Consider the following 26450-nt stretch of genomic DNA (forward strand, 5'->3'; position numbering starts at 1 on the left):
ATGAGGAAACCCCAACAGCCCGGGACTCGCTTAAGACCACTGCTTCCTGGCGCCCGCCCCAAACCCCTTCCCCGCAGGCCCCCGGCCCTGCTCACCCCTCACCACGGGCACGACGCTACCACTGCCCCCCCACGCAGCTCACTGCACCGGCAAGGTCGGCCCAGGCCGCATCCTCCGAAGCTGGGGGCCACGTTCGGGCGGCCGCAGATCAAGGGGGTGGTGATCAAGAACCTGATCCGAAAGCCCAAGAAACCCAACTCGGCGAACCGCAAATGCGTCCGGGTGCGGCTGAGCAACGGCAAGGAGGCGGTGTGCTTCGTTCCCGGCGAGGGCCACAACCTGCAGGAGCACCACGTCGTGCTGGTGCAGGGCGGCCGCACGCAGGACCTGCCCGGCGTGAAGCTTACCGTCGTGCGGGGCAAGTACGACTGTGCCCATGTCCAGAAGAAGAAGTGAGAAGGGAAGGAAGGGGACAGGGATGGAGCCTGCTATGCCCAGGAGGTGGCCTCCCGGGGACGGAGGGAGAGCGCCTCCATTAAAGGCTGTTGTGCGGATGTGGACTGGTGCTGAGAGGGCCTGGGGCGATGAGGGGGGACGGACGACGTGGGAAGGGGACCGAGGGCACCGGGAGGGGCATGGAGAGTAATGCGGGGCAATGGGGGGTCCGTGGGGGGGGGGCACTGAGAAGGGCGCTTGGGGGCGGGGGGGGGTGTCCAGGCCCGGTAGGTGGCGCGCTGGGGACATGTGTTGGGGGGGCGTGACCATGCTTTGCCCCGCCTTTTCCGGCAAATGACGCAAGCCAGACACCCAAGATGGCGGCGCCCAGGGCGCTGGCTGCAGCTCGCCGGGCGGCGGCGCGGGGGTGGCGCGGTGTGGGGGGGGGAGGCGGTGGTCCCGGGGAGCCGGGCGCGGTGCGGAGCCGCCTGTACGAGCACGTCCGCGAGGGCCGGAGCGCGCGGCCGCAGCTGGAGGTGTCGGCGCTGAGCGAGCGGGAGCTGGAGCGGCGGCAGGGCCCGCTGCGGGGCCGCGACCTGCGCGAGATCGTGAGCGGGGCGGGGAGGGAGGGAGGGAGGGGGCGTGGTCTGTTCGGGGAGAGGGCGGGGCTCAAGGGACAGGGGTGTGGTTACCGCAGGCTCCGCCCACAGGTACAGGCGTGGACTCGGCTGCGGGACGTTCGCGCCGCCATCGCCCGGCTGGAGGATGAGAAGCAACAAGTGGCCCGAGGGGTGCGGGCCCTGATGGTGAGAGGCAGCGTGCGCCGCAGCACCCCATAGTGCCCCACAGCACTCCACAGTGCCATGTAGCGTGCCCCACAGCACCCCGTAGCGCCCCACAACGTGCCCCACAGCAACCCATAGTGCCCCACAATGTGCCCCACAGCAGCCATAGTACCCCACAGCACCCGATAGTGCTCCACAGCGTGCCCCACAGTGTGACCCACAGCGTGACCCACAGCACCCCATAGTGCTGCACATCTGCCCTGCAGTGCCCCACAGCAGCCCACAGTGCTCCACATCCACCCTGTAGTGCTCTTCAGGCACCCCACAGTGCCCCATGGTACTCCACATCAACTCCATATCCACCCCACAGTGCCCCACAGCACCCCATAGTACTCCACATCCACACCATAGTGCTCCACAGCACTCCATATCCACCCCATATCCATGTCACAGCACCCTATAGTGCCATATAGCACCCCCTGGGGACTCCCCACACCCGTATTTCACCTTTTTCCTTTCTCTCCACAGGCAGCCCATGACAAGCAGACAGTGGAGGCGGTAAGACACAGCAGAGAGGGGGGTCCCTGATCCCAGCTGGGGGGTGCAGGCGGGTTGGGAAGGGGGTTTAAACCCCTGTTTACCCCCCAGTGCCATGTTCCCCTCAGCTTCCTGCCTATGGAGCGCTCCGGGCCCGTGGGCGCCAGATCCGGCTGGAGCTGCAGGAGCTTCTGGCCCAGGAGGCCTCCCTGGATGAGAGCTTCTACCTGAGAGCCCTGCAGCTCCCCAACAACACCCACCCCGAGGTGGTGAGTGCGGAGAGGGGGGGGAGACACTCTATTGTGGTGTCATCCCCGCCCCCGACACCCTCTGTACCTCTCTGAAACAGCCCATTGGGGATGAGAGCCAGGCCCGAGTGCTGGAGGTGGTGGGGGAGAAGCCAGGTAAGGGGGGGGGGGTTGAAGAGGAGGAGGACTGGGGTGGGGAAGGCTGTAATGAGGAGCAGAGGAGGGTCTATGGGGTGATGAAGGCTTCTCCCCTTCCCTTGTCCACCAGTGTTTGACTTCAAGCCGAAGGGGCACTTGGAGCTGGGCGAGGGGCTGGACATCATCCGGCAGCGGTGAGCGCTGATACACGTGACACACGTGTGACACACGTGTGACACATGTGGAACACACATGACACATGCGTGTGCATGTCCCATAGGCGCCTCTCGCACGTCTCTGGCCATCGCTCCTATTACCTGTGTGGGGCCGCGGTGCTGCTGGAGCACGCCCTGGTTCGCTTTGCCATGGCCAAGCTGCTCAGCAAGGTCAGGAGGGGGCACACGAGGGGGTTGGGGTCCCCACAAGGCTTTGGGGGGGCCCCTCCAGGCTTTGGGGTCCCTGCACACCCCTTATTCCACACACACCCCCCCCCCCCCCCCCAGGGCTTCCTCCCCATGACAGTCCCGGACCTGCTGCGCGGTGCTGTCTTTGTGAGTGCACTCCTGTACCCCCCATATCCCCCGTGTTTATTCCTTCCCCATGTGGGTCACCCCCCAGGCACCCCCCCGCCAAACCCCTCCATGCTTCCCATTGCAGGAGGGTTGTGGGATGCAGCTGCACCTCAGCCCCTCGCCTGTGTACAGTATTGACCCTGCACGCTTTGAGGACCTGAGCCTGGCTGGGACAGCCGAGGTTGGCATCGCTGGTGAGCAGTGGGGTTAGCTGAGGGTCCCTGGGTTTAATGGGGGGGGTCGGGGGGACCCCACTGATCCCATCGCTCTGCTCCAGGGTACTTCATGGACCATGCGGTGCGGCTGCAGGATTTACCCATTAGGTTTGGGGGATCCCCTCTCTGTGCTAACATGGGGGACTCTGGGGATTCCCATTCCTCATAGGAGGAGCTTTAGAGCCCCCCTTCCCTAAGGGGCCTTTGGGAACCCCTTTGGGAACCCCTTTGGGAACCCCTCCAACCGGGTCCCCCTTTCCCCACACAGGGTTGTCTGCTCCAGCACTTGCTACCGCGCTGAGACAGACACGGGGCGGGAGCCGAGGGGGCTGTACCGGGTGCACCAGTTCACCAAGGTACTGGGCAGACTGGGAGGGGAAGGCCTGACCCCCCGGGGGCCGGTGTTGGGGTGACGGTGGGGGGGTTCCATTAGTTTTGGGGTCCCTTTGTCCACCCATAGGTGGAGATGTTTGGGGTGACAGCAGTCGAGAGCGGGGCTGAGAGTGGGGCGCTGCTGGCCGAGTTCCTGGCAATGCAGAAGGAGATCTTCTCTGAGCTGGGCCTCCATTACCGGTGAGGGCAAAATGGGGGAGTCCCCAGAGCACCCCCAAACCCTCCTATATCCTTGCACCCCCGCATGTTCTGTCATTGCTCCCTACAGCGTCCTGGACATGCCCACGGAGGAGCTGGGGCTCCCTGCCTACCGCAAGTTCGACATTGAGGCCTGGATGCCAGGACGGGGCAAATATGGGGAGGTGAGAACATGGTGGGGGGGGCACCTCAAAACCTGGGAGACTCCCCCTTTATTGGGGGGGTCCCCAAATTCTTCTGCTTCCCCTTTAGATCTCCAGTGCTTCTAACTGCACCGATTACCAGAGCCGGCGCCTCAACATCATGTACAGCGATGGGGCCGGGCAGCTGCGCCACGCACACACGGTGGGTACTGGGGGGGCTGCTGGGGTCCCCCCAGTCCCTTTCTGCCCCCCCCATAACTCCCCCTGCCCCCCCATAGGTGAATGGCACAGCCTGCGCCGTGTCCCGCATGCTCATCGCCCTCTTGGAGTGCAACCAGCTACCGGTGGGTGATAGCTGGGGGGGGGGTTGGGGCACCCTCCCCCGGTTTTGGGGTGCGGGAGGGGTTCACCCTGTGCTGTACCCCCAGGACGGCCGTGTGCGAGTGCCCCCGGCCCTGCAGCCCCTCGTGGGGCTGGATGTGATCCCCCGGCCCCCAGCGCCGCGCCTGCGCTACATTGGCCCCAACCAGCCTGGGGGGGGACCCTGAGGAGCCCCCAAAGTGTGGGGCAGACCCCTCAGTGGCCCCCAACAATGGGGGGGGACACACCCTGGGGGTAGAGACAAGGAGAGACTTTGAGGATGGGGCCATGTCCTGAGGACACCAGACATGGGATACACAGGATCCCCTGGAATAAAGCTCATGGAGCACATGGGCTCCTCCGTGCTTCCCACATGTGTTTGAATGTGCACATGCAAAGAACATGGATCTACACCCGTGTGGTTGTGGCATCACCCTGGTGAAGTGAGGGTGGATTTGGGGGGGGGGAGTCCCAGGGGTTGGGACCCCCCCAGCTGATGTGGGGAGGAGGAAGAAGGGGGGGGCTATGAAGAGGCCGAAGGTTCTTTTTATTGTACAATTCATATAAATTCTGTATCGCTACCACCGGGGGGGGGGGGGGATATTGCAGGGGTCCTTTTTGGGGGGAAGCTCCCCTAAAGTCCAGGCAGCCAGAGCAGGAGCCTCCAGATAAATAGGGGGAGACTTGGGGGGGGCTCAGTCCATGCAGAGACCACTGTTGATGATGATGTCGTCGTATTCCTCTTTCTCCTCATCTTCATCTTCCTCCTTGAGGGGGGATGACACCCAGAGCTCAGCACCCCCCCAGGACTTGGGAGGGGGAAAGAAGGGGTTTGGAGGCTAAAATAGGCATTATTTTTGGGAAAGAATCATTTGGGATGAGGGAGAGAGGCGTTTTGGGGTGGAAACTCGGTGTTTTGGGGCACTCACATCGCTGCTGTCCCCATCCTCGTCGCTGGAGGGGTCCTGTGCCCCAAAGCGCCGCAGCAGGGGTGCCAGGCGGGGGTCGGGCCGGTGCCGGGCGCTGTACAGTGCTGTGTACCCCACGTACATGCGGGCGCTGGGGTCAGCTCCGGCACGGAGCAGGACCTCAGCCACCTCCGGGCTCTGCGCTTCCACCGCCAAGTGCAGGGGGCTGCGGCCACAGCTAGGCTCCTTTGGGGGGGAGGGGGGCACAAGCAGAGGTTGGGGGGGGTTAAAGGATCCCCAGGGCTTTGCTCCCCCCCCCCCTCGCTCTGGCTCTCACCGGTTTGTTGAGGTCGGCGCCGGCGCTCAGCAGCAGCTCCACCATCTCCACATCCTTGCGCAGCACTGCGATGTGCAGTGGGGTGTAACCTGCACAGGGACGGGTTCCGGGGGATGCTGTCACTGCGGGTAGCCCCACTCCAGACCCCATCCCGACCTCATCCCAGCCCCATCCCGCACCGTCGTAGTTGACGCGGTCAAGCTGAGCCCTCGCCTCGGGCTCGGTGCAGGGGTGGTGCCCACTGAGCAAGAGGCGGGCACAGGCCGGGTGCCCCTCGCGGCAGGCGAGGTGCAGCGCCGTGTGCCCCCCGCGCTCCTGCGTCCCCAGCCCCGCGCCGGCCGCACGCAGCTTCCGCACGAAGCTCTCCAGGCCCAGGATGACAGCGAGGTGCAGCGCGGTCTGCAGGCACAGAGACCCTGTCAGGAAGGGCCGCAACGGGGGGAAACCCGCCCTGGTACGACCCCTTCTTTCCATCCCCCCCGCACCTGCCCCAGGTCGTTCTGCAGGTCCAGGTACTCCGTGCCCGCCGTGTGCTGCAGGATGGAGTCCAGGAACGCCTCGTGCTCGTGGATAACGGCCAAGTGCAGCGCCCTGGGGGCGGGACACGATGGGGGGGTCCCCGTTAAGCCCCGGGTGCGTGCGAGGGACCCGGCGTGGGTGTTCCAGAGCCCCTCCCGCACTCACGTGTCTCCGTCCTCCGTGAGGAAGCCCAGGACGTGCCGGAGCCAAGCACCGGGCTCCGCGCTGGGGGGCGCGGCCTCCGCGGTCTCGTCGGGCCCGGGGCTGGCGGGCAGCGGCCCCAGCGCCCCCTCGCCCAGCGAGCCCAGGCCGCTGTCGCACCACTCCTCGGCCTCCGCCCGCTTCACATCGCCCGGGGGCGGTGGCGCCTCCGCGGCCGCCATCGGGGCCGGGCCGGGCCGCCTCAGGCGGGAGCCGCCATCGAGGAGCCGCCGCCGGCGCCGGGAATCCCCCGACGGGCCTTGCCGTGACCCGTAGTTCGCGCAGCACTTCCGGTGGTCCCGGCCAATCAGCGGAGGCGTGGCTCTAAGGACAATGGCGGAGCTCTCAGCCAATCAGCGCTGCCCGCGCGGTGCACGCCGGGAGGAGTGGCTGCAAGGAAGATAGCGCAGCTCTCAGCCAATCAGCGCTGCCCGCGCGGTGCACGCCGGGAGGAGTGGCGGGGAGCGCGGCCGCTCCCTATGGCGGAAGCGGACGGTACCGGGGGGGGGCAGCGCCAGTGGCGGGGCCTTGGGGACGAGGCCGAGCGGGACGCGGAGTCACCGGTAGGGTCCGGGTCTGTTCCCGCTGCGGCCCTCGCAGGGCCCTCCCCGCCGCCGGTGTCCGCTGAGTCCCCCCGCGCTGTCCCGCAGGGCTCCGACCCCGAGCTGGGCGCTTCGGGGGACTCTGATAGTGAGTGGTGGGGGGGCCGGGGGGGTCCTGCTCCCCGCACACCGGGGGTGGGTTCCCGGGGCCTGACTCGGACCCGCTCCCGCAGTGGAGCTGCTGCGGAGCCTCCTGTCCCGGACGCTGGGGCTGGGCGGGGAGAAGCCCGAGAAGGTGCTGGAGGAGCTGACGCTGGAGGGAGTGAGCCGCTTCCTGCAGAGCGAGAGATGTACGGGGGGGGGGGGGGGGGGGGGTGTTGGTGGGGTCTGAATGGGTCGCGGGAGGGATTTTGGGGGGGTTTAAAGGGGTCTCGGGGGGTTGGGGGTCCCCGTGGGGCCAAGGTCTGTTGGGGTCCATTGCAGGGTCACCAGCGCTGCGGTCCCCTTTATCTGCCCCCATTTCCTCCCCCCAGGCAAGAACGTGGTGTGCATGGTGGGCGCCGGGATCTCCACGTGTGAGTGCGCTGCGGGGGGCGGCTTTGGGGGGGTCCCAGCATGGAGGAGGGGTCCCTGACACAACCCCCCCCCGTAGCCGCTGGGATCCCCGACTTCCGCTCGCCTGGCACCGGCCTTTACTCGAACCTGCAGAGCTACGACCTCCCCTACCCCGAGGCCATCTTCGAGATCAGCTTCTTCAAGGTAACCCCCTGCCTAGCGCCGCCTCTCAGGTGTGTGCGGGGGCCCTCGGGGCCCCACCAACGCTGCCTCTTCTCCTCCTTAGGAGCACCCTGAGCCTTTCTTTGCTCTGGCGCGGGAGCTCTACCCTGGGCAATTCAAGGTAACCTCTGCCTTGTGCCTCAGGGTTCCCCTTCTCCAGGGCCCCCCCAAACCTTTGGGCCCCCCCTGACCCTCCTTGCCCTTCCTCTCAGCCCACGCTGTGCCATTACTTCATGCGCCTGCTGCAGGACAAGGGGCTGCTGCTGCGCTGCTACACACAGGTGGGACGGCCCAGTGTGGTTCCCAATGGGACTGAGGGGTGCCGAGGCGGGCCCTCGGGGTCCCCTGACCCCCCCCCCCTTTTCCTGCTGTGCCCTCCCCAGAACATCGACACACTGGAGCGGGTGGCGGGGCTGGAGCCCGAGCGGCTCGTGGAGGCTCACGGCTCCTTCTTCACCTCCCACTGCCTGCGCCCGGGCTGCCGGCGCCAGTACGGGCTGCCCTGGATGAGGGGTGCGATGGGGGGGATGTGAGAGGGGGGACGTGGGGCTGGGTCTGGATGGGGGGTGGACATAGGAACGGATCCTACTAAGAGCTGCAACACCCCCCCCTCACATGTACCTTTAGGTCCTCCCTTGACCCGCCCAAGTTCTTCTGTGCTCCTCCTGTGTGCCCCCATATTCCTCTGACCCCTCTATGTGCCCCTGGAGCTCTCGTGCCCCCTCATGTCCCTCCATGCCCTCCACATCCCCCCATGGCCCCCCATGCCCCCACTTCTTGCAGAGCGCATCTTCTCCTCGCTGGTGCCCAAATGTGAGCAGTGCCAGGGCCTGGTGAAACCCGGTGAGCTGGGGGGGATCCCCCAACCCTGATACTCCCCCCGAGTCCTTAGGGCCCCCCAAACCTCTGCTGACTTCCTGTCTCCCCCCCCCCCCCCCGCAGACATTGTGTTCTTCGGAGAGAGCCTCCCCTCGCGCTTCTTCACCCTCCTGCAGTCGGTGAATTTGGGTGGTCCTGGAGCCCCCCCTCCCCATGACCTGGATTTTGATTTGAGGGGGGGACACCCCAGTGCCCCCCCCCCCTTTCTGACACCCCCTTTTCCCCCCCAGGACTTCCAGCAGGTTGATCTGCTCATCATCATGGGCACCTCACTGCAGGTCCAGCCCTTCGCCTCCCTCGTCAGCAGGTTGGGGACCCCCAGACCCTCCAAACCCCACCATTAATGCTCTCAGACCCCCCCAGATCTCCTTTAACCTCCTCCAACCCCTTTCAACCCCTTAGAGCCTCCCCATAACCATTTCTTGTCCCCACCACAGGGTCCCCACCAACACCCCCCGGCTCCTCATCAACAAGGAAAAGACCGGGCAGGTGAGAAACTGGGGGGGGGGGGGGGCTGCTAAAATTGGGGGGGGTGTAGATAGGGTTTGGGGGACTCTGGGGAGGCAAGAGCTATTGTGTACCCCCCATTTTATGTGGTGTCCCCCACCAGAGTGACCCTCTTATGTCCCTCATGGGCTTTGGCTGCGGCATGGACTTTGATTCAGACAAGGCTTATAGGTAAGGGGCGCTTGGGAGGTTCGTGGGGGGGTTGTCCCCCCACCCCAGCATGTTTTGGGGATTCCCCTTTGCCTGCACCCCCCCACAGGGACGTGGCTTGGCTGGGAGAGTGCGACAAGGGGTGCCTGGAACTGGCAGAGCTGCTGGGATGGAAGGTACTTACCCCCCCATAGCGATCTGCGGGACCCCCCTCCGTTAATTTGGGGAGCCCCCCACCTCTGCACCCCCATTCACTCGCTGTGTCTTTCCCCCACAGAAGGAGCTGGAGGAGCTGGTGAGGAAGGAAGAGTCCCGCCTTGACTGGCGGTGGGGCGGGCCAATAGGGGCGTGGCGGAGGCGGCGCGGCGGACAGAGGCGCCATGTCGCGGCGGCGGTGGCGGGGCCCGCAGAGCGCTGAGGGCAGCGGCCGCGGTGCCGACATGGGGAAGATGGCGGCGGGCGGCGGCGGCGGCTCCGGCCGCTACTACGGCGATGGCGGCCGAGCTCCCAAGCGCCAGAAGACCGAGAACGCGGAGCCGCCGCCGCACGGGCCTGGCGGGCCGGGGGGGGCTGGCGGAGGGCCCGGCGCCGCTGGAGCGGTGAGAGGCGGCGGGGGGCGCTTGGGAGGGGTAAAGCGGCCCTGGGAGGTAAAACGGTGCCTGGGGAGTAGAAGGAGATCGAGGGGGGCTGTAAAACAGGGCCAGGAGCGTAGAACGGGGGGGGGTGGGGGGGTGGGGTTAACGGGGTCAGGAGCGTAAAACGGGGTGGGGGGGGTGGTGTTAAACGGGGCCAGGAGGGGTAGAATGGGGCGGGGAGGAGGTAAAACGGGGACGAGGAGGTGAAAAACGGGGCGAGGAGAAGTAGAATGGGGCTCAAGGGGTGAAAAATGGGGGCGGGGGGGGGGGCCGGGAGGGACTAGATGTGCCCTGAGGTCACCTCAGGGTCCAAACCGGCCCGTGTGATGCACCCAGCCGGGAGCTGAGGCCGCGGTGGTGGGCGCAGAGAGGGTCTGGCTCCTCCCTTCGGGCCGTGCCGCTGGGTTCTGCTGAGCCAATGCCTCGGTTCCTAGCAGGAGAACTACGATGACCCCCACAAGACCCCGGCGTCCCCGGTGGTGCACATCAGGGGCCTGATCGACGGCGTCGTGGAGGCTGATCTGGTGGAGGCCCTACAGGAGTTCGGGCCCATCAGGTGAGGAGCCACCGCCAGTGCTGTGTTTGGTGGTGATGGTGGCAGTGGGGATCCAATGGTTGTGCTCCCTGTCCCAGCTACGTGGTGGTGATGCCCAAGAAGAGACAAGCCCTGGTGGAGTTTGAGGACATTCTTGGCGCTTGCAATGCTGTCAACTACGCTGCCGACAACCAGATCTACATTGCCGGGCACCCAGCCTTTGTCAACTACTCCACCAGCCAGAAGATCTCCCGCCCCGGAGACACGGATGATTCTCGGGGTGTCAACAATGTGCTGCTCTTCACCATCCTCAACCCCATCTACTCCATCACGACGGTGGGTGATGCCTTGGAGGGCCTTGGGGGTACCAACACAAAGGCAGATGTGGAGCTGGTGGAGTGGGGCCGTGGCGATGGTCAGGAGCTGGAGCAGCAGGGCTGGGTCAGCCTGGAGAAGAGAAGGCTCCTTAAGGAGAGACCTTAGAGCAGCTTCAGTGCATAAAAAGGCTGCAGGAAACCTGGAGAGGGGCTTGGGACAAGGGATGGAGAGGATGAGGAGAAACAGCTTCCAGCTGGAAGGGGAAGGAGTTGGATGGGATACTGGGAGGAAGTTCTTCCCTCTGAGGGTGGGGTGACACTGGGATGGGTTGAATGGAGAAGGTTTGGTTCAAGGCCAGGTTGGACGGGGCTTGGAGCAACCTGGTGGGTTGGATCTAGATGATTTTCAACCCCTTCCAACCCAAACCGTTCCATGCTCTCTGCTGCTTTGGAGGGGCTCCCATGGTGCCTCACCCAGGTTCCTCACACCTCCTCCCCTGTCCCCCCTCCCAGGACGTGCTCTACACCATCTGTAACCCCTGTGGTCCTGTGCAGAGAATTGTTATCTTCAGGAAAAACGGTGTCCAGGCCATGGTGGAATATCCTTCCATGCTCCAGGGGCTCTGGAGCTGCCTCGGGGCTGCCTTTACCGGCTGGGGGTTGCTTTGGCTCTGGCTCTGAGAGCAGTCAGAGATCCCACATAACGAAACCTGAAACCCTCTTTGGTGGCCACAAACCTCCTTAACCCTCCCCTCCACATTTGACTCGGTGCAGAGCGCCCAACGCGCCAAAGCGTCCCTCAACGGCGCCGACATCTACTCGGGGTGTTGTACCCTGAAAATCGAGTATGCCAAGGTAAGAGCTGACCCCCCGATGACAAGCTCCCACGTGGGGGCACACTGTACCCATTGGGGGGGACACTGTACCCGTTGAGGGGGGGACAGCACCCCCCGGACACTGCTTCATCCCCACTTCCTCCATCTCCTGCAGCCCACGCGCCTCAACGTGTTCAAGAATGACCAAGACACCTGGGACTACACCAACCCCAACCTCAGCGGACAAGGTAATGGCCAGTGAAGCCCCTTGTGCACCTACATTCGGGCACCACAACCCACCACACCTCATGGCCCATCCCTACATCCAGAGCTGGCCCCGGGCTCGCCGGGGAGGGGGTGAATGGAGGTGGAAAACTGCGCGGCGGCGGCTGTGGGGAGGTGTTTCTGTGTCTTCTGGGTTCGTTCTGTGCATTCCTTGGTGATGGACGTCAGGGGGGGTTGCATCTGCACTGCCAATATGTGGGGTTGAAGGGGTTTTGTGAGGCTGGGGGGGATGCGGGTGGGAAGTGCTTTTGCTTCCTTGTGTCTGCCCTACTCCCTGAGTCTTTGTGGGCTTCATGTTCCCAACTGGAATTACCTAAAGTGGAGTTATGGGGTGAGTTGGGAATGTTCTTGCCTTCGTTATGGGCATTCCCAGCCCCTGTAGAATCAGAAGGGAGACACCAGCTCCCTTGATCTTATGGAAGGGGTGGGAAAAGACCCCCATGCCCCTGGATAGTCCCCTTTGGAGTTGATGCCTCCATGCTGGGTTGGCTGTTGGTGGCCTCCACGTTGGGTCAGTGCTTTTTGGGGGGTGATGGGAAGGAGAAGAACCCCTGTTTGTGTTCTGAAGCTGGGGTGTGAGCGTTGGGTGCCTTTGACGGGGGGACTGGGGTGGGTTGGGGACTTGGGGTGGGATGTTCAGGATGGTGGGATTGGGATTCGCCGACCGCTTTTGAAAGAGTGCTTGAAGGAGGGTCATGAGGGGCAGCTTCCCCTCCCTCTTCGTGTTGTGTAGGGTGTGTGGAGCTGGGGGGGGGCTCTTGGGCTGGGTGGTGGGATGCCATAACGTGGCCTTTCCCAGCTCCGAGCAGTCCTTTTGCACGTACACCAGCGGAAAACCCGAGCGGGCGTCACCTTCTTCCGCACATTCCTTCCTCCACCTTCCTCCTCCTCCTGCTCACACCACACAAGTGTAGGAACAAAACCAAAGTGGAGGAAACACGCAGCAGCCAGCAAAAAAAAAACCACCCCAAGCAGCACCATGAGCTCATTGCAAGGACACAACCACCATCCAAGGACTCTCCTGCAGCCAAGTGCCACCACATCAGCGCCAAGCGGAGAACACCAAAACTAGCCCCAACCCAAATCCCAGCTTAAGGCAAAACTCAACCCAAAAACATCACACACAAGCCCGTAGGAGGCTGGAGCTGGGTCTGGCTCGAGCCGAGACACATTGTCCATGCTCAGAGGAGACACGCACATGGGACAGAGCTCCACAGAGCCCGACGCACCACACAGTGGCAGGAATGGAGGGACACACTTCTCACCACCCCTTTGTGGCCTCCTTTGGTACCTCCTGAGGAGCAAACAAACCAGCAGCGAGACTTAACGTTTTTTTGCTAAGAAAAAAGAGTGTTTTTTTCTCTTTTTTAAAGTGGAATTGTGGCGGGTTTGGTGCCTTTGGACCTGTGTTTGTGACTCTGAAACCATGTGATGCAGGGTCGCAGTGTTTGTTTGGTGGGACGCCCATCTTTCCCAACTGTCCTAACTCTTGAAGCGTCCAAGGGTAAGAGAAAGACAGCGAGATCATTCCATGTGCCAAAACTGGACCTTGTACTATTGTAACCCCCCCCCTCTATGCTGTAAGTAGCCCCCCAACCCCCCCCTTTCCCCAAGCTTTGTATCCAACTGGGAATAAAGCTCTACGGAAGCGGGAAGGGAACAAGAAGAGCAACTGGATCGGTGCCGTGGTCGTGGTCGATGCCTTGGGCCGTGCTGGCTCCTTGAAGCTGGTTCTGCTGTTGCTTTGCTGCCTGAACCCCCACTTGTTTCGGGGGGGTCGGGAGGTGTTTTTGCCACTTTAATGACTTAATTAGCAGTAATTCATGTCCTTTATTCTCCTTTCTGTACCTTAATTGTCTATTAATGAGCAGTATCCCAATGGGGCCTCGCTGGACCCCCATTTCCATAGGGCAGCTTGGGGGAGGGGGGAGATGGGAACAGCTCCTCGGGGGGGTGATGGTGGTGTTGGGGAGGGGGGCAGCTCCCAGTATGGGCCCCCCTCACTCTCCATCCCCACTGGTTGGAGATGGGGGGGATCCGCGAAAGCCACCCTGGGGCTGTTGATGGCTGGAGGGGGGGTCCGCAGCACCTTTGGGAGCGGTGCTGGGGCCCCCGTCATCCTCAGATCCCCCCATAACCTCTTCTTCTCCCCACAGGAGACCAAGGAGGAAACCCCAACAAGCGCCAACGGCAGCCCCCACTCCTTGGGGATCACCCTGCGGAATATGGTACGTGTAGGGGCTCAAACCTACTTTTGCAGGGTGACCCCACAGAGGTGGTGGCAAGGGTGCTCCAACGTCCTCCCTGTGAAAGAGGAGCCATAGAGGTGGGGCTGGGGATTTCCAACCTCCTCCCTGTGCAGGAGGACCCCATGGTGGCTACCATGGGCACTACCACGATGAAGGCTACGGGCCCCCACCACCCCACTATGAAGGCAGAAGGATGGGCCCTCCAGTTGGGGGGCACCGACGAGGACCCAGCCGCTATGGTCCCCAGTATGGGCACCCCCCACCCCCACCCCCGCCACCGGAGTATGGGCCCCACGCCGACAGCCCCGTCCTCATGGTCTATGGCTTGGACCAGTCCAAGATGAATTGCGACCGCGTGTTCAACATCTTCTGCCTCTACGGCAACGTTGAGAAGGTCAGTGGGGGGGGCCTTGGAGGTTTTGGGGGTCTCCCACGGGGGGTTTGGGGTCTCGAGGGGGTGTTTCTGATGCGCCCCATCCCTTTGCAGGTGAAGTTCATGAAGAGCAAGCCAGGAGCAGCCATGGTGGAGATGGCCGATGGCTATGCCGTGGACAGGGCCATTACCCACCTCAACAACAACTTCATGTTTGGGCAGAAGCTCAACGTATGGTAGGTGTTGGTTGGGGTGGGTGGCTCGTGGTACCCCCCCCCCCAGTGCCATGCTGACCTCCCCGTGCCCCCTCCCACCCCTGGCAGTGTCTCCAAGCAGCAGGCCATCATGCCTGGGCAGTCCTACGGGCTGGAGGACGGCTCCTGCAGCTACAAGGACTTCAGTGGCTCCCGCAACAACCGCTTCTCCACCCCAGAGCAGGCGGCCAAGAACCGCATCCAGCACCCCAGCAACGTCCTGCACTTCTTCAATGCACCCCTCGAGGTCACTGAGGACAACTTCTATGAGGTGTGGTCTCCTTTTCCTCTTCTTCCTCTTTCTTCTCTTCCTTCTGCCTTTGCAGGAGTTCTTCATTCTCTGTTTTTCGTCTCTTCCTCATCCTTCTTCTTGCTTCTTGGCCTTCTCTTTTCCTCCTCTTCCTTTTCTTCTGCAGTTTCTTTTGCTCCTCTTCCTTGTTCTTTTCCTCCTCTCCTTCCTTTTCTTCTCCAGTTTGTTCTCTTCCCTGTCCTCTATTCCTCCATTCTTTTTCTTCCCTTCCTTGTCCTTCTCTTTTCCTCCTGTCTTGGTTCTTGTTCTCCTTCTTGTATTCCTCTTCATTGTCTTCCTTTCCTTCTTTTCCCTTCCCTGTTTTTCTTCATTTCCTTTCCCTTCTCTCCCCTTTTCCCCTCTCCTCCTCCCTTGTTCTTCCTCCTCACCTTTCTCCTCTTCTCCCTCCCCAGATCTGCGATGAGCTGGGTGTGAAGCGCCCCTCCTCAGTCAAGGTCTTCTCGGGGAAGAGTGAGTATGAGGGGGGGGGGGGGCAGCCCGGGGAGCTGCAGGCCATGGCGGGGTCACTGAGCTAGGCCCCCCCTCTTTTCCAGGCGAGCGCAGCTCCTCAGGGCTGCTGGAGTGGGACTCCAAGAGCGACGCCCTCGAGACCCTCGGCTTCCTCAACCACTTCCAGATGAAGAACCCCAGTGAGTGCCCCTCAGCCCCCCCCAAATACACCTCAAACCCCCTCCCCCCCAATCCCCATTAACGCCCTGTTCTCTCCCCCACACAGATGGGCCGTACCCCTACACGCTCAAGCTCTGCTTCTCCACTGCCCAGCACGCCTCCTAACTAGGATGTCAACAGCGGGGGGTGCCCGCAACACCCCCAGGACCCCCCCATCCCCTCGGGGGGGGGTCTCTCCCCCCCCCTTCCCCCCCCTTGTTTTTTTAAGGCTGATCTTCCCTTTTTCCACCCCCTGACCTCTTCCCCCCCATTTTTAAGGCTGTTTGTGTGCTCCCCCATTCCCCTTCAATAAACTCGTTTGGAAAACAACCTGTGCCTCGGGGCGGGAGGCGGGGGTCGCCCCCCTACCCCCCATTTCTACGGTGATTTGGGGGCATTTTGGGCAATTCAAGGTGCGTTTTGGGGTGGCTATGCAGAGTATGGGCTTGGAGGTCTCCAGATGCGTCGGTAGGGGGCAGTAATAGAACACATCGGTCTCGCTAATGAGAAGGAGGGGATGCTTGCCGTCACGTGACCAGAAACGGCCGGCGCTTCTCCCTCCCGTCTCGCTGCTCCGGCCCCGTTGGAGGACTGATGGCGGTGGTGGGACTGCGCCTGCTGCGGGGTACGCGTGAGTCGGAGGCCTGACCTTAAATGCCCCCCCCAACTCACCCCATGGGACACCTCCGGCCTCGTGTGACCCCCCCCGTGACCTTCACACTGACCTTGACACCAGAGTGCCTTCCCCAACCCTCCTGTGACCCGTCCAGGCCCTACTTTAGCCCCCATACCCCCCAACCCTTCTGTAACCTGCCCCTATACCCCCCCCCCAGGGTCCCCCAACCCCTCTAGACCCCTCCCAGGACCCCGTTAGGCTCCCCAGACCCCCTTATGGCTTCCCCCAGACCTCCTAACCCTTCAATTTCCCACCCCTCCGCCCCCCCCCCCCCCCCCCCCCCCCCCCCCCCCCCCCCCCCCATTGCCTTGACCATTGCCCATGCTGGGATGATGATTAACTAGGCCTCGCTGCCCCAGGCCTGTTCCAGTGGCTTCCAGTTCATCTCACAGGGTCTCCCAGTGCTTTTCTAGCAGGTTTGAGACTTTGCCCAGTCCTTTACCCGTGGGTCCTGGTCCCTCCCCGGTACCCCCCCAGGCTCTCCCCAGTGCTGGCGCTGATTCGGGCCTGTGCAGCGCTGGGGGGGCTGCGAGGGCCACACCGGCTCATGGCGACCGAGGCGGGGGCCCAGGAGCGGCTGCGCCGCGGGTTTGAGACGCTGCAGGTGAGGTCGGAGCGGGAGCATGTCCTGCATGTGCAGCTCCACCGCCCCGACAAGAGGAACGCCATGAATGGTGCCTTCTGGAGGTGCTCGCGGGGCCTGGGGGGGCTGGGAGCTGTTGGGGGGGGCCCGGTGCCATTCCCACCATGGTCCCATTTCCCTAGGGAGATGGTGGAATGCTTCCATGCCATCGGCCAGGACTCCTCCTGCCGCGCTGTGGTTATCTCCGGGGCAGGGAAGGTTTTCACTGCTGGTGAGGCCTTTGGCTCTCTTTGGGGGGGGGGGGGGGGCTTGATAGTGCCCTGTGATGAGGGGGGGGTTGAGGGTTCCCTGACCTCATCTAGGGGGCGTTTGGTGGCGTCTTCCCCCTTGGGGGGGAGCTGTGGGGTATCTGTTCCCAGCTCCTGGGGGTGAGCCTGTGTCCCCAACAGGGATTGACCTGGTGGAGATGGGCAGTGAGCTCCTGATGGTGGAGGGTGACGACCCGGCCAGGAAGGCCTGGAACCTGCGGAGGAAAATCTGCGCCTTCCAGGAGAGCTTCTCTGTGCTGGAAAAGGTGGCAAGGAGGGAGGGATGGTGGCTGGATGATGGTTGGATGGATCTGGGGGTGTCCCCCTGTCACCCATGTGTGTCCCACAGTGCCCCAAGCCGGTGATCGTGGCTGTGCACGGCGCCTGCGTCGGTGCAGGTCAGTTGGGGTGGGATGGGGGGACAATGGGATCCCTCTGTGACACCGACTCATGGGCTGCTTCGTGCCAGGAGTCGACCTCATCTGTGCCTGTGACATCCGGTACTGCAGCCAGGATGCCTGGTTCCAGGTGAAGGTGGGTTTGTGGGGCCCCAGTGGTGGACAATAGGCCCATCAGGTCTCTTGGTGGTTCCTTGGGTGTCCCCAAGACCCCTCAGATGCCCCTGTGGCCCCTTCTGTGTCCCTTCACATGGCCCCTCCCATCTCCATCCCTGCAGGAGGTGGACATTGGCTTGGCAGCCGATGTGGGCACCCTGCAGCGTCTCCCCAAGATTGTGGGCAGCCAGAGGTGAGTTGTGGGGACACCAAAGTGGGGGGACGTGGGGACACCAAGAGAAGAGTTCCCCCCCGTCACCTCACAAGCCCTTTTCCTTCCCAACAAGCCTGGTCAACGAACTGGCCTTCACCGCCCGCAAGATGATGGCCCCCGAGGCGCAGAGCTGTGGGCTGGTGAGGTACTGCAGCCCCAGGCTGGCCCCTGGGTGTCCCCTGGGTGTCCCTCAGTGTCCTCCATGTCCCGATGTGTCCCCCCCCGTGCAGCCGCGTGTTCCCGGACAAGGGCTCTGTGGTGCAGGCGGCCATAGCAGTGGCCGAGGCCATCGCTGCCCGTAGCCCCGTGGCTGTGCAGGGCACCAAAGAGAACCTGCTGTACGCCCGGGACCACTCTGTGCCCGAGAGCCTGCGCTACATGGTGAGGAGGATGGGTTACCCCTGTGGGGATGGGTCACCCCTCCATGGGTTGGCGTCAGCCCCGGGCAACCACAACAGCCCCAGCTCAGCGCTGTTGCCATCCCACGTCCCATCTTCATCTCCACGGGTCTCCTGTCCCCATTGTTCCCATGCCTGAGGGTGTCCTGTCCCCATTGGCATGCCATTCCTAAAGGTGTCCTGTTCCCGAGGGTGTCCTGTCCCTGTCCCCCTTGCCATTGGCATCCCATTCCTGTCCCCAAGGGCATCCTGTCCCCGTTCCCAAGGGTGTCTCATTCCCAAGGGTGCCCCCTCTTGTCTCCATCCCATCCGCAGGCCACCTGGAACATGGGAATGCTGCAGAGCCAGGATGTGGTCACTGCAGCTCAGGCAGCCATGGAGAAGAAGGCCCCCGAGGGTGTCCCATTCAGCAACCTTTAGGGACCCCGTGGGGGAACCCCAGTAAACCTGCTTGGACCCATGCCTGCCTCTTCCGGGGGTCTTGAGGGGCCACGGGGCTGTTGTAGTGCTGGGGGTGTCCCCAGGGTGCTGCCATGGGGTGTTCACAGCATGAGGTGTAGGTGGCAAAGCCAGGGTGGATTACCACGGTGGTGGCACCATTCCAGAGCTCACCATGTGTAGGTGATTCCCAGCACCAGCTTTCTGTCCTGGCTCCTTAGGCTTAGGAGCAGGGCATGGATGTTTGCCCTTTGGGATCTGGTGGTTTGGGGGTAATTTGGGGAGTTTGGGAGCATTACAAGGTGGTTTGGGGGCTTTTCTGGAAGGTTTGGAGCTGAGTTTGGGCCAATTTGGGCTGTTTGTGCAAAATAGGAGGTAATTCCTGCAGTTTGGGGATATTTGGAGCTGCTTTGGGGAATTTGGGGCTATTTGGGGGCTGTCTTAGGACAATTAAGGCAACTTTTGGAGTCATTTGAGCTGATTTGAGGCAATTTGGGTGGGGTTTTGTGCAGTTTCGGGGCATTCCAGTCTGTTTTGGGCTATTCTGGGACACTTTCAGCTCCTTTTGGGGTATTTCAGGCTTTTTGAGGGCAATTTGGGTAGGTTAGGGGGTGCTTGGGGTGGGTTTGGGGCCTTTCTGGCTGCTTTTAGGGACATTGTGAACACGGGGGCAGTTCGGGGTCAATGTGGGTTGGTTTTTGCTCTTTGGGGGCAATTCAAGCTGGTTTTGGCTGTGTTTGGGGCACTTTGGGTGGGTTTGGGGGCAATTCCGGCCGGTTTCTGTAGAAGCGGGATGCGACGGAATCAACGCGCAGGTTTCACTCAGGTCCGGCTTTCCCGTCATGCACCAGCCTCGGGGGGCGCCGCGGGCTTCAATCAGGTCGGACCCAGCCTCGCTTCGGCTCCGCCCACCCCGCTCCGCTGGGCCCTAGCGCCCGACCGCAGGACGTCGAATCCCGCAATGAGCTGGGATGGAAGCAGCGTTCTTCCCAATGTTCCATCTCCGTCTCCCCTCTGGCAGGTTGAAGCCATTCCCCCTTGTCCTGTGCCCCCATCCCTTGTCCAAAGCCCTTCTCCAGGCTGCCCCAGCACAGCTGTCTCAGCCTGAAGCCAGAGCAGATCGGCTCCAGCCCTCGCAGCAGCTCCGTGGCCTCCTCTGGACTCGCTCCAACAGCTCCATGTCCTGGGGAGCTCTGGGGCACCCCAAGCCCCACCCCTCAAGCTGGTGGGGCTGTTGTGGAGCTCCCACTGTGGAGGCAATGCTTTTCCCATATGGATGAGGAATTGGGGGGGGGGGGGGAAACGACACGACGACATGGAAGGGGGTGATGCAGCAGTGGGGACATTCAAAGCCATGCCAAAGACCAGGAAGGAGCAAGGGGATGCCACAAGAAGTGACATTTATTAGAAGGGGAACGACACTGGTGGCTTATAATGGTTGGATTTGGCCACAGCTTGTCCTTCTTCCAACATAAGAGTGGGAAAAGGCGTGGGGGGAGTTAAAGTCAGCTTCTGGGGGAGTCTTTGGTGTCCCGAACTCATAGGAGATGATGAGAAAAGGTACCCCCTGGGTGCCCAAAACAGGCCCCTGGGGGTGTTAGAGAGGGTGAAGTTTTTACAATAAAATAATCATATAAAATAGTAAAATGATTATATCTGAGAAATTTATAAATCAATAGTGAGGCTTTGTATATTAGAAGATGTTGTAACTTTGCCGTTTTGTATCATAGTTACTCTAACTAAATGTTACAATGGTAGTCTTGGTAGCAAGAGCTAACATAACTGCATATGGTGAGGGGAGTATGGGTGTATGTATTGTAAAACTCTACCCAAGCAGAACCTAAGTTTAAGATAGCCAAAAAGGGCATACCAGAATCATCCTGGTGAAGATAAGAGAATGCTAACGTCCACAAGACGACTGGGACCTAGCCAAGTAGAGAAAAGGTGAAGAGGACAACCTGAGGAAGACTCCTTACTTCATCAGGGCGACCACCAGAGGGGGCTGCGCAAGCGCAAAGGAGGCTGATGTCGTAATAGACTGATGTAGCAATCCTTGATTCATATGTATTAGTCAATGATGTAATCTCTGTTGAATACGTATTACAAAATTTTTAGTGTATAAATTGCGAACGCGATGTGATGGGAGTCGGAACCAGATTTGGGTGCGTACCCCTGGTTCCCGGCGCCTCAATAAAGCACATCATATAACCATCCCGGTGGTTATGTGTTTGTCTCGGCACTAACATTTTGGCGACCCAGATGGGACCTCGTGGGCATTGCTGAGGTGGATCGCGTTTCGATCCTGCTCCAGCCGGCACCGAGAGATTCTCGGGGAGCCATCAGCCGCGACTGACCTCCGCTGCTCACGACGGACCTCTGATACAGTAAGAAAGGTGTTTTTGATCTGGGTTATGGTACCTATTTCTAGTAAATGTATGGTATTGACCTTTGGTAAAGGTCTGGTAAAAGCCTGCCTGTTACACGCAGCAAAAAGCTGTGTGTGTGGCTGGGCTAGTAGTAAAGCCTGCCTGTTAGACGTGGCGAAAGCTGCGCTTGGTTGGGGCTAGAGAGCTCTAGGGGTAAAAGCCTAGGTGCCGTCCGTTAGACAGTAGCGACAGCTCTGCAGGTTCGGCAAACGTGGTTCGGTATTGGTATTTATGCTGCAGGAACAGCATTGGTTTAAATAAGTGTTGTAACTTAGTGGTGTAAAGGAAACCTGTTTTCCTTAGGATTTGTGGTACAAAAGGAAACTCCTTTGTACTCACAAGATGCCGCCGATTCCCAAGTCCTCTCCACTAGGCTGTCTGCTAAGCCATTGGAAGGAAGGGGGATTTGGGCAAAGTATGCGGAAAAGTAAATTGATTGATTATTGTAATGTTTGGTGGACACAGTATGAACTAGGGGATCAGGAAAAGTGGCCTGAAAATGGGACTCTGCAGTACAATACTATATTGCAGCTGATGTTGTTTTGTAAAAGGGAAGGAAAATGGGATGAGGTACCATATGTTTATCTGTTCTTTGCTTTAAGAAATAATGATGAGTGGCAAAAAAATAAAAAATAAATAATAAAATCCTGTGGAATAATGGATGTGAAGGTAAATGCTAATCAACAGTATAAGGGATGTGTTACCAAAAAGGTATATGCAATGCCTTGCTGTAGACAATAGTTTACAACACCAGAGGGACATTGAAAGTCTGTATTTAGTAGTGACCCCATCAGCCCCACCGGCTTCGAATGGAGGAAGGGGGGGGGAGAAGATGACAGTGAGGAAGAGAGTGATAGTGATCTTGAAAGCATGGGAAGTTGCCAGCGTAGGGAAGATCAGAGGGTAACCCTCCCCGCTACTCTGGTTTCACACAGAACTCGCTGGAGGGGAAATTGGGAAGGAAAAATGTGAATCCAGGTACCTAAAGCAGTGCTGGTGCCTTTAAGACAGGGGGTGGGAGCTGAGGGCCCGGTGTATGTTAAGGTACCCTTCTTGCCTGGAGATTTAGTCATCTGGAAACAATCAGCAGGAACATATAGAGAAAACCCTGATAAGTAGCCCATGTAATGAAAATGATTATGAAAACTCAAAATCCAATTGGGAGAAAAAGAAGTGAAGTTTTAATAGACACAGGGGCTACCTATTCAGTTTTAAATGATTTACACGGGAGGTTAGGGGAAAGAACTATGACAATTGTGGGAGCCACAGGGAAGGAGGAAATACGGCCATTCTTGCAGCCCCTAGATCTGCGATTTAGAGGGAAGGAATTAACACATGAATTTCTATATGTAGCTGAATGCCCCATTCCCCTTTTAGGATGGGACTTATTGGCCAAATTGGATGCAATGATCATTTTTGAGAATGGTGAATTAATAGTGCAAATCCCTGAATCAAAAGCAGGGCAGATTTTGGTTCTTAAAGAAAAAACCTATTGCTCAAATCCCAAAGGAGGTAGAAGAGGCTGTAATACCGGTAGTTTGGGAAACAGAAATCCTGGGAAAATCAAAAGCAACTCAACCAGTAATAGTGGAGCTAAAGGATGGGGTTAGGCCAGTAAGAATTAAACAATATCCACTGAAGCTAGAAGCAAGATATGGGATTTTAAAAACAATTGAGAAATTTTTAAAATATCGAATTTTGGAAGAATGTGAATCAGAATATAACACTCCAATTTTTTTCAGTAAGAAAACCAAATGGTGAATATAGTTTAGTACAGGATCTGAGGGCAATAAATGAAATAACAAAAGACATCCACCCGGTGGTGGCAAACCCTTATACATTGCTAACATCTGTGAAGGAAAAATATAAATGATTTACAGTAATTGATTTAAAGGATGCCTTCTTCTGCATTCCCCTTGACAAAAGTAGCAGGAAACTGTTTGCATTTGAATGGGAAAATCCACAGAATGGACGGAAAACACAATTGACAAGGACCAGACTTCCACAGGGATTCAAGAACAGTCCGACCCTATTTGGAAACCAATTGGCTAAGGAACTGGAGGCATGGACCACTCAAGGAAAGGTACAGGTACCGAGATCACAATATCTCTTATTGCAATACATAGATGACATCTTTATTGCAACAGAACAAAAATCGTTATGCATAAAGGTGACTATTGAAATCTTGAACCAACTAGGCCTGAACGGGTATAAGGACTCAAAAGAAAATGTGCAAACTGCATGCACGACTGTGTTGTACTTAGGATGTGAAATTTCACAAGGGCAGTGAAAGCTGGGAATAAATGGCATAGAGGCAATTTGTGCCATTCCAGAACCGTGCAACCTACATGAGTTAAGAACATTTTTGGGTATGGCAGGGTGGTGCAGAGTATGGATAATGGACTATGGACTCATTGCTAAACCCCTGTATGAGGCCCAAAAAAATCACTTGGTTTTGTTTGGAACAAACCACAGAAAGAGGCCTTTAAGAAACTGAAAGAGGCGTTAATGAAATCTCCGGCTTTGGGACTCCCAGATCTGACAAAGGACTTTCAGTTATTCGTCCATGAGAGACAGAGATTAGCGTTGGGAGTGTTAATTCAGAAACTTGGGAGCTGGAAGAGACCAGTAGGATATTTCTCAAAACAGCTGGACCCGGTAAGCACGGGATGGCCTGCATGTTTGAGAGCAGTAGCAGCGACTATTGTTTTAATACAGGAGGCCAGAAAACTGACTTTGGGAAAACACATGGAAGTGTTTGTGCCACATATGGTGACAATCGTCTTGGAACAAAAAGGGGGGTACTGGTTATCCCCTAGCAGGATGATGAAATATCAGGTAATTTTAACAGAACAAGATGATGTAAGCTTAAAGACTACTAACCTGTTAAACCCAACAGCCTTTCTAGGAATGGACCTAGAAGAAGGGACGCTTGAACACAACTGTATAGAGGTCATCGAGCATACACATGCAACTAGAACAGATTTAAAGGATGAACCTCTTGAACAACCTGACTGGGAACTTTTCACAGATGGTAGCAGCTTTGTGGAAAATGGAACACAATATGCAGGATATGCTGTAACAACACAGCAAAAGATAATTGAAGCAAAAGCGCTACTTCCTGGAAAATCAGCACAACGGGCTGAACTCATAGCTCTTATGAGAGCACTGGAACTGAGTAACAACAAAAAGGTAAATATCTGGACAGATTCAAAGTATGCGTTCGGCGTAGTACATATGCATGGAGCATTATGGAAAGAACGAGGGCTTCTATCTTCTCAAGGGACTAATATAAAATATCAAAAAGAAATTTTGGAATTAATAATTGCTGTGCAAAAGCCTAAACAGGTGGCCATCATGCATTGCAAAGCGCATCAAGGAGGAACTTCAAAGATATCTTAAGGAAATACATTGGCAGACCGGACAGCTCGACAGGTGGCCCGGAAGGTATGGAATATGATGGCACTGATACCTTTCAAGGTAAGCCCACTCCATACCTATCTCACAAGATCCAAACTATTCAAAGGAAGATGAGAGATTGGCAGGACTCTTAAAGGCTCAAAAGAATTCTGAAGAATGGTATACAACAGTAACTGGACAAATAATAGTGCCACCAGCTATAATGCGAAAAATTCTACAGATCGAACATCAAAAATGTCATTGGGGTGCAGAAGCATTGGTGACTTATTTAAAGCGAGGAATAATTTCCACACAGATGTTAGCCACGGCAAAATCAGTAGGGTCAAAATGTGAAATTTGTTTGAAAAATAACCCAATAATAAGGAAACAAGTTGAAATGGGAAGGATCAGAGTAGGGATGGAACCAAGAGATTATTGGCAAATTGATTTTGTGGAATTACCAAAGACACAAGGGTACAAATACTTATTAGTAGGGGTTGACAACTTTTCTGGATGGCCAGAGGCCCTTCCCTGTCGCACCAATCAGGCAAAAGAGACAGTAAAGTGGTTACTCCGAGAAATTATTCCACGATTTGGTGTTCCTTTAGGAATATCATCAGACAGAGGCCCACACTTTATCACAACAATAGTACAGGAGGTAAGTAAACTACTAGGAATATCATGGATCTACATACTCCCTGGAGACCTCAATCTAGTAGGCAGGTGGAAAAGGTGAATCAGACAATAAAAAGGCAAATCAGTAAAATATGCCAAGAGGCCAAAATAAAGTGGCCACAGGCACTGCCCATAGCCTTGTTGCGAATCAGAATAAAACCTAGAAGTGGAATGTCAGTAATCCCCTATGAAATCCTCTATGGAAAACCATATGAGGCACCAGAACCTAATCCCAATACCCACATTAAAGGGAATCAGGATGTTTACAATTATGTGCTATCTCTAGGTAAAACCCTAACCAGACTGAGAAGCACCCTGGTGTGGAACAGGCCATTGTCCTTGGAAAATCCCGTGCATGACATTCAGCCAGGAGATCAAGTATACATCCGAAATTGGAATGAGGAACCATTAAAAGAACGGTGGGACGGACCTCATCAAGTACTATTAATAATGTTCACTGCAGTAAAGGTAGAAGGGGTGGATTCTTGGATACATTATATGCGGGTAAAAAGAGTTCCAAAAGTCTGGGAAACACAGATACTAGGCCCTACGAAACTGAAGCTGAAATGTAAATAAGATGTCTGGGTTTTGTTACAAAACTTTGATTGTCATTTGGTCATTAACACAATTGACATTTAGTCCTATCCCAGGAATTTCTCAGAAAAATGGTTTGACAAAACTTAAAACAAGATGCCATTCTGACCTGCAAGTTCACGGAAACCATTCCGATGGGACCAACGCTTATAAAGGTAAGGTTCCATAGGACTGGATCTGCAATTAGCCACAGCAAAATCGAAGTTATGGGAAAAAGAACTAAAAGATCAGTGAATTCGACACAGATAATCCAATCATATCGCCGAAATCCTGAGGAAAACCTAATGATAGGTCTGATTTAGGATTTCGCAAAAATGAAAAACACAAGTAGAATAACAGCATGTTTGCTGATACCCAAAGCAGCTGGAGAACCGATTGAATGGGGAGTAATACCGTTTTCACTTTCAGAAATTAACGGAACAACCACTTGTCAGGAAAAAGAGGTAACGAGAAATATAACAGTGATAGAATATCAGGAAGAAGGTGTCTTTGGAGATCCTGAAATTCTGATATTAAAATCAGTATGTGAAATGTACCAAAATGCTCAGTTTACCTCTGTAAGAGACGAGTGGGGAAAGTGTGTCTATAATAAAGGGAAGAAGATAAACAAACAAGAAAAAGTATGGGAATGTGAAAAAACAAATGGTTTAAAAAAAAATTGGGACATGGCTTGGTCAATGAGCATTTTGCAGAAATTTCAATATATATTGGAAACACATTTTGGTGCCTTAGATGGACAGGAAAGCAAAATGTGACAGGAAACATAAACATCAATAATTTGCTGTCCATAAACAGAGTTAGTCGAGATGTTATCAAAAATGTTCCTTGGTGGAATTGTACCAAAATTTTAGATTGCGACTCTGACCCCGAGGAAATCACAATACCTCCAGTTAAAGTTGCTTTAATGGCAGGATGTGCAT

The 26450-nt window shown here is 57.5% G+C and overlaps 6 protein-coding genes across 7 annotated transcripts; 5 read left to right on the forward strand and 1 right to left on the reverse strand.

The window, feature by feature from the left end:
- MRPS12 (mitochondrial ribosomal protein S12) lies at positions 1-483 on the forward strand. The gene has a single exon (XM_057399868.1). It carries the CDS (start codon positions 1-3, stop codon positions 454-456), a length of 456 nt encoding a protein of 151 aa, XP_057255851.1. The 3' UTR covers positions 457-483.
- A 329-nt stretch (positions 484-812) lies between these two features.
- On the forward strand, positions 813-4248 carry SARS2 (seryl-tRNA synthetase 2, mitochondrial). Of its 2 annotated transcripts, XM_057399875.1 has the most exons (16): positions 813-1043; positions 1146-1241; positions 1749-1778; positions 1886-2026; positions 2107-2161; positions 2274-2337; positions 2424-2529; positions 2647-2694; positions 2801-2909; positions 2993-3038; positions 3199-3286; positions 3391-3503; positions 3592-3685; positions 3774-3866; positions 3943-4008; positions 4093-4248. In XM_057399875.1, exons 1-16 carry the CDS (start codon positions 813-815, stop codon positions 4210-4212), a joined length of 1500 nt encoding a protein of 499 aa, XP_057255858.1. In that variant the 3' UTR covers positions 4213-4248. The 2 variants fall into 2 exon arrangements, with proteins under 2 accessions (XP_057255858.1, XP_057255859.1); XM_057399876.1 differs by lacking the exon at positions 1749-1778.
- A 471-nt stretch (positions 4249-4719) lies between these two features.
- On the reverse strand, positions 4720-6193 carry NFKBIB (NFKB inhibitor beta). Its single transcript, XM_057399866.1, has 6 exons — positions 5954-6193; positions 5755-5860; positions 5449-5668; positions 5270-5358; positions 4954-5178; positions 4720-4791 (listed from the first exon to the last, which is right to left on the reverse strand). Exons 1-6 carry the CDS (start codon positions 6169-6171, stop codon positions 4720-4722), a joined length of 930 nt encoding a protein of 309 aa, XP_057255849.1. The 5' UTR covers positions 6172-6193.
- A 607-nt stretch (positions 6194-6800) lies between these two features.
- SIRT2 (sirtuin 2) lies at positions 6801-9172 on the forward strand (the record flags this gene model as incomplete). The annotated part of the gene is made up of 12 exons (XM_057399869.1): positions 6801-6881; positions 7065-7106; positions 7373-7429; positions 7521-7589; positions 7692-7821; positions 8092-8151; positions 8251-8306; positions 8418-8494; positions 8625-8676; positions 8798-8865; positions 8954-9020; positions 9122-9172. Coding segments are annotated over exons 4-12 (609 nt in total), but the record flags the coding sequence as incomplete, so codon positions are not given.
- Positions 9173-9187: 15 nt separating this feature from the next.
- Positions 9188-15423, forward strand: HNRNPL (heterogeneous nuclear ribonucleoprotein L). Its single transcript, XM_057399877.1, has 13 exons — positions 9188-9443; positions 9917-10035; positions 10113-10350; positions 10845-10930; positions 11090-11186; positions 11322-11394; positions 13588-13659; positions 13794-14074; positions 14168-14289; positions 14377-14578; positions 15010-15067; positions 15151-15246; positions 15333-15423. Exons 1-13 carry the CDS (start codon positions 9225-9227, stop codon positions 15389-15391), a joined length of 1722 nt encoding a protein of 573 aa, XP_057255860.1. The 5' UTR covers positions 9188-9224; the 3' UTR covers positions 15392-15423.
- A 334-nt stretch (positions 15424-15757) lies between these two features.
- On the forward strand, positions 15758-18458 carry ECH1 (enoyl-CoA hydratase 1). The gene is made up of 10 exons (XM_057399867.1): positions 15758-15890; positions 16457-16628; positions 16707-16795; positions 16974-17098; positions 17182-17230; positions 17302-17366; positions 17509-17579; positions 17674-17745; positions 17831-17981; positions 18314-18458. Exons 1-10 carry the CDS (start codon positions 15860-15862, stop codon positions 18416-18418), a joined length of 930 nt encoding a protein of 309 aa, XP_057255850.1. The 5' UTR covers positions 15758-15859; the 3' UTR covers positions 18419-18458.
- The last annotated feature ends 7992 nt before the right edge of the window (positions 18459-26450 follow it).

This window comes from Pezoporus wallicus, unplaced genomic scaffold (genome assembly GCF_028554395.1).
Source record: "Pezoporus wallicus isolate ANWC-B61680 ecotype Strahan unplaced genomic scaffold, APGP_CSIRO_Pwel_v1 contig_8738, whole genome shotgun sequence".
NCBI classification, from domain to species: Eukaryota; Metazoa; Chordata; class Aves; order Psittaciformes; family Psittacidae; genus Pezoporus; species Pezoporus wallicus.